At 42.9% G+C, this 12,067-nt stretch overlaps 1 protein-coding gene across 1 annotated transcript in view; it reads right to left on the bottom strand.

The window, feature by feature from the left end:
- Positions 1-11,024, bottom strand: part of GFPT2 (glutamine-fructose-6-phosphate transaminase 2) — a 29,646-nt gene extending 18,622 nt beyond the window's left edge. Inside the window, exons 1-4 of the mRNA XM_053303487.1 lie at positions 10,843-11,024; positions 3,499-3,606; positions 1,541-1,639; positions 131-256 (exon numbers count right to left, since the gene is read on the bottom strand). Coding sequence (XP_053159462.1) covers positions 131-256; positions 1,541-1,639; positions 3,499-3,606; positions 10,843-10,849 — 340 coding nt within the window. The 5' untranslated portion in view covers positions 10,850-11,024. The remainder of the gene's footprint in view (positions 1-130; positions 257-1,540; positions 1,640-3,498; positions 3,607-10,842) is intronic.
- Positions 11,025-12,067: the final 1,043 nt, after the last annotated feature.

Genomic DNA, 12,067 nt, shown 5'->3' with positions numbered 1-12,067 from the left:
TTTCCTGTCTGAATCACGACTCTCATTTAAGATATACAATCAATCTGACAGCAGTCTACTGGTTTCAGAAGCATTCTCTTTGAATTTCACTGCAAACATATGTTTAGGTTTGACCATACTTTTAACATACCATTATGTTTATCTGATCTTTGAGGGTGGCTGTTCACTGCATTTGGTACTCCATGGGTTGCCCAGCGAGTGTGAGCAATGCCAAAATGAGTCTCAAAATCTGCTTTCAAGTCCAGGCCACCTTGTTCTGTGCAGGAAAAGAAAAAAGAATAAGCAATAAAGAAAAACTTTATTCCAACCAACCTCTAAAGTCAAGATTACAAAAGAGAAGAATTTATACATTTCAAAATATTTGTCTTATATCAGCTTCTATATTTCTAATAAATCATTTGAAATTGGGTTGTCTATGCTATCTGGACTGCAGAAAGTTCAGTAATAGCAACAGGGGACAGCTGTGATGACACCAGACATTTACACAACCATATTCCAACAACAATCACCACAACAATGGATATGCTAGCTGAAGATTCATAAATTCCTAGATACAAAATAGAGTTGAACTGGTACTATGAAAATTCAATATTCAAGCAAAACCTGGAAGATGATGTCTGGACTATGTGACATGACCCTGGATCCTCGGAAACTCCCCCCACAATCACACACACACTTGGGGGGTGACACGGAGAGTTCGGAGACAACCAAGGATCCAGACCCTAGGTTGTCCCTTGCAACCCAAGAGCAAGAAGAGCCTGAGCCGGCACCCCCGCCTTGACTCAAGAACACAGCCTTGCCTCCTTCTCATTTGGAAGAGTTATCCACGGATCTGCCAGCTGTAGCAGAGGCCACCCATGTCACCAGAGCCAATGCCTGAAAATTTAGGCAAGGCCCCTTTAAGAATAGCACATTTCTAAGGGCAGAGGCAGGGCCAATTAGCCTTGCCCAGTCCATGGCCATAAGAACCAGCAGCCAGCTGCTAGACCTTGCTGGACTCATTGTTTCATGATGCATTATCCAGCCTTGTTATCCTGCTTAGCTCTGAAGGTGGTGGTATACAAAATACTGGAAATCATGAGAAACCTCAAATTTTGAAAAGTGGGAAAAGAAGTTATTTCACTTTGCAGTAATGGTGAAATTAACTGTCATGGTGACAGTTAGAGAAGGACAACAAAAATGCAATAGATTTCCTGAAGACGTTTCATTTTATATTAGCAGAATAAGGCATACTCTTCTAGTGATCAGTCATATATTTGAACTATATTATGTTCTATAGATCTACTATATGAATTTACTTATTTTATTTACATATTACTTATTTACATATTTGGCCTTAAAACTCATTTTTAAATAGTTAGTATTTATTTAGATGTACATCTCATATTTCTTATTTTTATTTAATCAATTAATTGTTAATATTATAAACAAAAATAACTCTTATTAAAGTGATACACCATGTAAACATGCTTACAATTGCTCTGCATGTCAGATTAGCCATACACATACCAAAACATTACATAACTATTTGCACACTTACTTTGCAGTTCCTCATCAAGAGCCTTTACTTTTCCTCTTTTCTTGACTAGTTTGATGAACCTTTCCTTATCTTCATTATTATTCCCATCAATTGCCACACCTGAAACACAGAACTCTGTTTAGAACATTATTTAACCCATGGGGAAGACATTTGGATAAATGGCCTTTTAAACAGTGAGATGAATGTTTGAATGGCAAGTATTCCAAGGTAAAGCTCTTGTATTTCTTTGAAAATGTCTACCTAATTCTAAGCTATATTTAGTTTTGTTGCATTAACCCAAGCTTAACATTAATATTTAAAGAAATAAACTCCTTTGATTGATGTCTGACTGTATCACTGTATGTCAGTGATATTAAATCACTGTTAAATGACATTAGACATATGAATTAAAATAAAATTACCAATTCTCACGAACGGTCCACAAATTTCAGTTTAGCTTGCTAACCAAGCTTCTTGGTTTACTAGCCAAGTATTGATCTATCCCACAACACTTCATTTATTGAAGCTGGGTCCTATATTATCAGTTTAGACTAACCTTCTGAAGTAGAAGCTAGAGGTTTCTAAACAAACTGAACTTATTACAAGCTTCTTTTCATTATCACTCTAAAATGCAGCCAACACTTGGATGTATGCTGCTATTGCAATCATATGCACACTTGCTTAGGCCTTACTGAACACAGTGGGGCTTACTTCTGAGTAAACTTACATAGGATTATGCCTTAGTCAAATTTTCAGGCCTTTGAGGAATTAAAGGGGTGAATCCAACAAGGAAAATTACTTTGCATTTCCAGATTCTCAGTTTGGAGAACTCTTTAATAAGAGTTAATTTTATTTAGGGACAGAATATTTATCTATTAATATATTCTATATATAGGGATGTGCAAACCAGTTCAGTATTGATCCTAACCCCACCCCACCCCACCTATTCGGGCGGGGTTGGTTCGAAGTTTTTAAAATTAACTTACCCACTCTTTGCTGCTGTAGTGAGTGGAGCATTAACAGGGAGGCTATGGGGAGGATGCCTGGCCTCCAGAAATCCCAAAATGCACCTTGCTGCCCGTGCAGTGCATTGAAGGCATTCTAGAGGCCAGGGTGCGCCTTCCCCTGGCCTCTATGGTAGCACAGACTGCCAGCAGCCCAAATGGGGCTGCAGGCAGTCTGTGCTGCAACACAACTGGGTGGTAGGGTAGGAGGGCATGTGTGTGTCTTCTTAGCTCACTTTTAGTAAAAAACCTGGGCTACCTGGAAGAACAGTGCCAGGATCTGGCCTGATTCCAGATAGGGCTGTGCAAACCTAGATAGGGCTGCCTGTGTGGATCCAAACTGAACCAGTTCAGTTTTGCACCCCCTTGAACCCCTCCCCCCCGGTTTGGGAGGGATCGTGAAATGTTTGTAAAATATATTTTTTTTAATTAACATACCCCCTCGAGGGGGGGCACTGCCATGGGAGGGTCTCCAGAGGTTCCCCCTTGCCCCCCTGGCCTCCATCACAGCCCCAAATCATCTGGTTTGGGCGATCTTTGGTCTGTTCCAGCTCTGTCTTCCGTCATGGCAGCCATTTTGGAGGCCGCCACACATGCCCAAAAGGGCTCAGCATGGCCTGGTCCGCATTACAAAAGGCATGAAGCCGTCACCACCCCCATGTCTCTTCCTTCTCCCTCCTTGTAACATCTAGTTTGTGTGACTGAGCTGTGTTGTGCCCTGCCATGACAGAAGGCAATGATAAAACATATAAAGGTGGTTCACACAGGCAGTCCTACCCAGGCTTGCACAGCTCTACCCGGATAGGGCTGCTCTTGTGGAGTACCAGAATCAGGCCAGATCCTGGCACTGCCGCGCCAGGTAGCCCAGATTTTTTAACCCAACTAAAAGTGAGCTAAGAGGATATGCATGTGGTAACAAGGCAAGGTAGGAAGCAGCAAAAAGGGTTAATGTCCACAGCAAAATAGTTTACATACCTGCAGAGTCATAGCCTCTGTATTCTAGTCTTTGTAGCCCTTTTATTAGTGTCTCATATATCTCCTTTCTGGTCCGAGGCACTCGGTAGTTCAGATAAGCAAAGATTCCTGTTGGGTAGAGGGTGGCAGAGTCAGTATTTTAATATGTTTATATAATATATTAACAAGAAAAAAATAGAGTCCTTTGAAGACAAAGTGCAACTGTAAACATTTCCCAACAAGTCCTCTAAAGTTTGGTCCTGTCACCAGCAGGCCCTGGCAAAGCCATTTTATCTCCTTGTATTCAGGACTTCTTTTGCATGATAAATCACCTTCACCTTGTTCAAGATGATATGGAGCCCTTCCTCATGACTGGAGAAAGGGCTCAAAAGGGGCGAGGGGAGCAAGCTTTCAAAAGCTCACCTCCCATGCAGACAATCTTCGTGAAGAGTCTGGCCACTCAGAAGCTCCCTCCTCAGGCAGAGTGGAGGGCCGGGCGGCTGGGAGCATCTCCTCGCCCCCCTCCAGAACTCCCATAATGACCCCACTCAAGTGCGCAGGGCATTATGGGGATTCCCCCAATGCCCGCTGGGAACCTTGCTGTCTCCTAGCCCCGGCTGCAAGCAGCCGGAGCTGTCAGGTGATCCGGAAAATGGGGTTAAGAGTGCACTTGCTCTCTTAACTCCTTTTAGAAGGGTGGATGGCTTGATGCATTTGCCACCAAGGTGCCACAAAGACTGGGACCAATCCCGGCGGATCTCACCTGTGGGCAAGACCGGGGTTGGCTTCATTAGCCCATTTTTGCCTGCGCGTGAGAACAGCCTCAAAGTCTTATTCAATCATTCATACAGGGTCGGGCCATTTTTAGTTAATTCTAGTTTAATTCTCCTTAGCAACATCTCAGCTCAGAATATACTGTAAATTAATGCAAAATTTGTTCAAATTGTGTTCAAAGTCCTCTTAAAGAAATGAAAGGAAGGAAAACAAGAAGGAATCCATTACTTGGTAGTCATATCTTGTGACAAATATATATATATATTCTCTAGCACCAAAAGTTTACATTATATACCTTCCAAGGAACTCCCTGTTAACTTTATCCTCATAACCACCCTGTTTGCTAGGTCAGGCAAGGAGATAGCAGCTGGCCTAAACTGAACTATTTGAACTAACCATGCCTAGTCTGACACCCTAACCAGTGTTACCTCTAAGGCATGCACACAAGTTTTTTGATGTCCGCTCAGTTAATTTTAGATCCCGCTCAGATAGAATCAGGATGGTCCCACACTGAATATACATGCACGCACACTGCATTGATACTGCTGCCCAGAGCAAAATTCATTCTGTACACAGATGAAATAAATTAGAGAGAACACTGACCCTAACCACTACACCATTCCTGCCAACATCTCCCTATTTCCCCATTCAGGTGAATGAGAAAATAGGGACATTTTGGCAGGTATGCTACACAAACTGACTTGGAGTGTTTAAAGCCAAAGTTAAGCTGTAAGTCTCTACCCCGCCGTTTCTGCACCACCAGCCCCAAGTTAATACAAAAACCAAAGACAGGAAAGGCCAACAGAAGAGAGCGGCTAGATTTCCATATGCAAACTCACATTTTAGGCAGACTTTTGACAAATAACCTAATCCATAAACTTCACATTTTTGAACAGCCAATATTCTATGCACAAGTTGATCAAGGAATCACACCCATATGTATTATACTTTATTTATTTTATTTTATTTTGCAGTTCTGGTACCAAATATACTAATATCTGCAAAAATTAAACAAAACTGCTCCGAGACTGTAGGAAATCCCCCAAAGTTATAGCTGTTAGCAGTTTTTTCAGGCTCCCAGTACAAGTTTTTTGCTACTTTTCCAGCGCAGCACACTACAAACTGCTTTTATTTTTTTTAAGCAACCTTTTTTGCTACTTTCTGAACCAGTGTTTACAGCATCTCTATTTCAAGGCCTGTCAGGTTCCTTTGTTAAGGCACAGTATCTTCATGCTCATGTCACTCTAGGAAAGGCCTCTTTGAGAGATCTCTCCACAATGCAGCCAGTGTACTGCAATTGGTAAAGGTTCCTTGTTTATACTGAACTTGAGCACGGCTTCTATTTATGCATACCAGGAGACCTCGAAGCCACTAGAGACTATTTCACTGAAAAGGATAGCAGCAGGCTGGGCTGCTTACAGATTCTTTGGGTCATGGGAAAGAAATCTTACTTTCAACTCACAAATTCTATTGTGCCTTGTTAGATTTATTCACTGCTCACTTTCACAAAAAAGCCACAATCTAACACAGAGTTAAGGTTACTTAAGCCCACTGGTGGACATCCTGACTAAATTACTCGACAGAAGTCCTATTGAAATTAAGTAGTCCTTTATAACTCCTGAGTAACTTAGTCTGGATGTCAGCCACTGATTTCAACAGGCGCTCTTAACTCTCTGCGAGATTGTAGCCAAATTCTATAGTGCCTCCTATTTAAATGCACTCACGCACATCCTTCCATAAACAGATTGCCCTGTAATTGGGTTTATGTGCTGTGAAGTTGGAAGTTGTGAGGCTCTTAGATGTTGTTTAGCTCTAGCCTCCATTGTAGTCAGCCATTCTGAAATTGACAATGGCAAAATCAACCCAGATCAGACTGAATACAGACGCCCCCAGTATCTGCACTCAGAGTGGACAAAGGCCTATGATGGAGAGTTTTGAGTGACACTGAAATAAGTCTTTTAGCATCAACAGCAGCAAAGGAACCATACATGTGCAAAGATATGAACCAGACCCACTCCCTTTGCTAAAAGTGAAGCTTGTGTGTGTGTGGTGGCAGGGTGGGTTGGTTTTTAAAAATATCTTAGATAATTAAAAAAACCAAAAAACAAAATGCAAGTTAATTAATGGTATGATTTTTTAGGATGCGATGTAGATGTGCTTCTGAGCTTTATCTTTTGTTAATGCTAAAAAGCAATACTATTGCATTTTACAAATACAGAGTTGTTGAAGTATATCTTGCAAACACCTAACAAAATAAACACCATGGGAGGAGAATCTTCTGACCTACAATAAACCTTTCATTGTTAACTCTGCCATTTCTCTTTAGACCTCATTATCTTCATTTATCTATTTTCTTTATTTCTTTAGATCCCATTTCCCAATCAAAGAAGAGCTCTATGTTAGTTGTTATCATGTTCCTGACTTTATCAAGGAGTAGATAAACGGATGACATTAAACATGCTTACTTACAGCTGACTTAATAATGAGGTTTGATAAGAACAAAAAGGATCACATTCCTTTTAACTGATTACACAGAAGTAATTCTGTACAGGAAAAGACTCTCCAGCTAAAGAGGGAGGGAGGGAGCATCTATGCTGGCATTTAAACTTTAAAAGTTCAAGCAAAGAGTCAGCAAGAAGTTGTACAAGCCAATCTTTGTTTAAGTCTCCTCCTTTTATCCCCCATCAAGGCTTTGAAGTTCTTGCTTCCTCTTTCGGGAATACACCTAGTTTGTAAAGGAAGGATCCTTGAAAGGTTTCAGTGGGGAAATTCCACAAGAACATCAATGCTTGCAGTTATTTAACCAGGATCAAGATAGGACTATCTCATACTTCGAGCCTAACAAGTAGTGACAACGACCCTCTCCAATTCTTTTAAAATATGTATTGCTGAGAGGATTACAGGTACCATGAAAAAAATGTTATCTACAATGGAAAGAATCTACTGAAGCTGATCCATCCTCCTCCCAACTATATTGGATTATGCTCCCATATATTTCTATGCTGTTCTTATGCAATATTTTAACTTCACTGTGTCTCCCTTCCATATTATATTCTGGGGACTGTGACCGACATCCAAAATAGGTTACTCAATAGTATTATACAGCAGTTCCTCTAAAGGACTACCAAGAGTAATTTAGTATGGATGTCAGTCTGAACTCCTATATTTTCTGTGCTGAATTCACTATAAATCTCCAATACTTTCTTACTCACTGCAGGGTTTAACACCCAGATGCGAGACTTAAAATACAGGTATGGCAGCAAGATGTGCTTATGTGTCACCTTCATGCACCTGGCTGAACCCTAGATCTTACGACAGCTGAATGGCTTGAAAAAAAGAATTAGACCAAGTGTAGCTTCACACATAATGTGGCAAGTATTCGCTTGCTACAGACTGCCAGTTCACAAAGTGTGCATGGAAGCCTAACTTCTGACATTGGGACAGGCATGCCAACACTGAACCCAGCAATGTTTGTTGGTATGTTCCACCCTACTCGCTGTTCTGAACCAGAATCTGTATGCTATTTTATTTCTAGGCCCAAGATGTCAGGTTTGGAACCACAACTAGGATAAATATGCAGACATGTTCACTGTTGGCATGGCTGTCTTGATACAGGAAGTCAGGTTCCCGCACACAGAGGTGCTCTTACCCCTGGACTTCGGGGCCGAAGTCCAGGGCCTCCACAGCCCCTGCCCCCCCCAAATCCTCTTTAGTTTGTCCCGGATGGTGTGGTCACCCAGAGGAGCAAGATGATGCTTAATTCACAGGGGAGGGGGGGCTTCCAAAGGCTTTTAGGCCCAGACTCCAAAATTACCTAGGTACACCTCTGCCTGCGCAGGCTCTGGGAATTGGCAGTTCGCAGTAACCTTACTTGCTGTGTTATATGTGAAGTTACACAAAGTCTATCAGTGGTTATTAGCCCTGATAGCTAAATAGAATGTTCAGAGGTAGTACACCACTGAATTTCTGATGCTGGGGTGGACAGGCCCAGAAGTTCCCAGAAGTACTTGGGTAGCACCAATTGAAGACAGAAAGCTGGACAAGGTAGGCCTTCATTGAATTTCACAGGACCAAGTCCCACCTTTAAAAAAATGATAATAATGGTGGCTTAGAAATCTGAAGGCAAACAAAAGGCTCCCAAGCTCCTCGGGTTTTTCTCATTCCTTCAAAGCTCATTTGATTTGAGCTTACCAAGAATTCTCCAATATGTGGAGTATATGTGGAGTAAGACTGTCACAAGACAGACCGTATGATGCTCCATATATCTGTTGGTAGTATTTACAATTCATGTCAATCATGCACAGCTAGGGTGGTAACTTTATCAAAACCCAGTACGTCACAGTGCATGTTCAGTGTCACCCTCCAAATCCTGAAAAAATTTGCCCACCTTTGGTGAAAATAATTTAAACTGGTGTCCATTTTATTAAAGGTTTTTAAAAAATGTACATGACAGAAAGTGCCATGTCTGTTTTTGCCAGGGGTGTTTATAAAGAATTTCTGTCAAGAGCAGAAAGCTTTACTTTCCCACTTCCAGTGACATTTTTGGAACAGAGTTCTATTTACATATCCTTTTTACATCAGCAAAAAAAAGTCTGGTTGCTACGGCAGCAGAGATGGGTGTTAGAAAGGTTGAATGCTCAGAAATCACACCAGATTCATTGTTACTGCAGACTGAGCCAGTCACACCACTCCTTAGCACTTAGTTCAACAGTGCAACACCCCTAGTTCCTAATCAAAACACAAATGTGTTACATATGATGATATTCTTTTGCAGTATATTTACAGAATCTTGAATCAGTAAGCCAATGGTAACAAATGGCATTTTAAAATCAGATTTTCTTAAACACAGTGGGGACACTGAATATTTTAGATGGGTTAGTGATTGCTGGAATGGAATCTTACGCAGATGAAAAAAGGCACTTCTTGTTCACCTTGAGAGTGTATTGGTTTAATATATAGGTTCAGATATATAACCCATACATACTCATTGTCAAACAATCCCTTTCATTTTAATATTGTCCTCTTCAATTTTATAATCTTTTAAAATCCACTGGGTCATTGTTTCTAAATTGTTTGTTTTTATTGGCTTAGTTCAGCAATAATTACAAACACAAGAAATTGCTGCCACAATTTCACAGGGTGTTTTTTTAAAAGAGATCCAGTCATATAGCTTCCCTGTGTGCATGGGGCTGGACACTCTTCCTCCTTACTTGGATACCACCATTATCATAGCATCAGTTTAGCACTTTTCAGTGATTCAAAAGTGCATCTAATGAAAACATGTGCTCAGAAGCAGCATCACAGCAGCAGGCTCCACCCCCTGATCCACTCAACACCAGAATGGAGCCTATACACACAGGATGCCCTATCTACACAATTTGGAACCCACCCTTCTTATTCCTTGAAAACGCTTTTGAGTGTCTCCAAAAGAGTTTTTGCTGAAATGAACACGAACTGAAATTTCACTGGTCTTTGCAAACCTTCCTAGTATGGCTTGAATGGTGGTGTGCAGAACTGGCCTGTGTGTCCACATCATTCAATTCAGATGACCTCTTTGAGTCATCCAGACAAGGAAAGTGACTGTCCCACTGAGCAGACTTTATGGCTGTCTGGGAATGACAATCATCATCTTGACTACATGGACCAGAATTTCACCCCATTTTTGCTTGCTTATTTCAGGGAAGGATATGGAATGGGCTTGTAGTGAACACTGTAACAATGTCCTTTGTCCCATAAAGAAACATACAAATACATTTTAAAAATTCAAGAGAGGTTGGCATCAAAATGGAGCTTGGATAAGTAAAGAAAGTGAAATTTGATTGTACTTGAAGAAAATCAGAAGAAATGAAAAGCGTGGAGGAAATGGCAATCCAAGAGCATGTTAGGTTTTGTGTATTAACCTCAACAATAATAAGTAGATTTTCAAACTAAGTAAGTGCAGAAGCCTGGATTTTTCAAAAACTTTAGCTAACGACAAGAGGCATTTAAAGGGCAAAGGTGAAATGAAAAATAAAGTGTATCGTGCCCCTGCTGTCTCTGTTCCCTTGCAACGTGTATCCTATGCTGGGGGCGGGGGGGGGGAGAGGAGGGATGCATTAACTACATCGAGCTACAGGCTTGAGGCTAGACTGTGCCATCATAAAGGGCATGGGCCATCAGACACACATCTTCTCCATAAACAAGAGCATTTCTACGTCCGCTTGTCGCTAATGCCTACCCAGTGGCGGGAGGGGAGCAGAAATACAAGGAACGGGTTGGGATGGGAAGAAAAAACCTGAATGGGAAAGGACTAGGGGGAAATAAGAAACGCGTTTTTTTTTTAAATTGTGTATCCGAGGGAGATTTTACCTTTCTGGCTCCCTTGGAAATAAGATGGTACTGCTTCCCGGAAAGCCACACAGGGTCCCTTCACAAGCATTATTACAAAAGGGCTTTTACTCAGCAAGGAAGCCGAGAGTCCACTCCCCAGCCCGCTTAGATGGCGATGCTGCCCCCAGCCCCTTCACACGATCTGCCCCCAGCCCGCCTCTGAAGCCATGCCGAGAGCGCGAGAGCGCCAGAGGCCCCCCCCCCCCCCGCTCGCGCACTCACCGCACATGGCTGAGAGGGAGGATGTCGCCGCGCAGTCCCTTTCGCTGCCTTCCTTTCCGGACGAGGAGCAGCCACGCTGAGTCCAGGATCAGCCCCCAGCTCCTCTGCCTGCCCTTTATAATGTGGCTTGGTCCGCCCCCTTGGCGGATAGCGCAAGCTCCGGCAGTGCCGTGGAAGGAAGGAGGGGACCACATTGTAGTAACGTGCGATGTGATGCAAGGCAAGGCAGCGGGCGGGGGGAGCAAAGGACAGTCCCGTCGTCGCTGGGAGGCGGCTCTCGCCAAAGGGCCGATGAGCACCCCGATGTTCCCCGCTTTCATGTCCCTACCTGCTTTCCTGCTGCTGTGCTGGCTGTATTCATTTCACTGCGTACACAGTACTCTATTGTTACAATCCGCCGCCAGGCAGATTAGGCTAGCAGAGAACCGGGCTGAAAACGGCCAGACGCCCTTTTCAGTCTGTGTAGTCTGAACACGCGTGGGGGGGATACGGAAATAGGAACCTCTTACATCTGCACCGAGTGGACGTCTGAAAAGACTACAGACATTTTAATGTGTGGTGTGGCTGCTTTGAATACATGTTTGCAACATTCCGGAGCGTTTCTTTGTTTTCAAGGCAGAGAAGTGAATTCAAACCTCTGCACACTTAGAAGATGCGTGTATTCAGACACACATCAGCCCCCACGCATGTTCAGTGTTTGGAGGACAAAGTGTCCTGGCCAGGGCACCCACAAGCCCCACCTTTGAACACTGCCTATTATCTTCCCCTGATATCTGCATTCAGCGGAGTCAGAGTGCCTCTCCATGAGATCATTCACATAATCAAAAACTGTTCTACCCATGTTTGGGACTCTGTGTGTGCCCCCAGTTTCAGTTGTGTGGAAGCAAGAGAGGAGGAAAACCTAGGTAGCTTCCTGCCAGGGGTGGAGTGGCGAAGCCACCATTGTGTGAATGGGTTCAAAGAACGCAAGCTGCCAATGGAAAAGGCAAAAAGGTGAAAGCCCCCATTCACGTGATATCATGCGCACCAAGCTCCAGAGAGCCCTGAGCGAGCTCTCCTCTCCGACATCCAGGCTCCGGAGAGCCCTAAGCAAGCTCTTCTCTAGCCATTTCATATGGTGTTTGCTACCTGACAGCCTTTATTTCCCTTTCTCTCACACTTGATGCACCCTTGATGGGATTCAAAGAGGCATTTTTTATATCCTCCCCCCCCCCACCAACTACTC

This window comes from Hemicordylus capensis, chromosome 2, assembly GCF_027244095.1.
Source record: "Hemicordylus capensis ecotype Gifberg chromosome 2, rHemCap1.1.pri, whole genome shotgun sequence".
In the NCBI taxonomy this organism is placed as follows: Eukaryota; Metazoa; Chordata; class Lepidosauria; order Squamata; family Cordylidae; genus Hemicordylus; species Hemicordylus capensis.
This window is presented reverse-complemented; position numbering and strand designations above follow the sequence as displayed.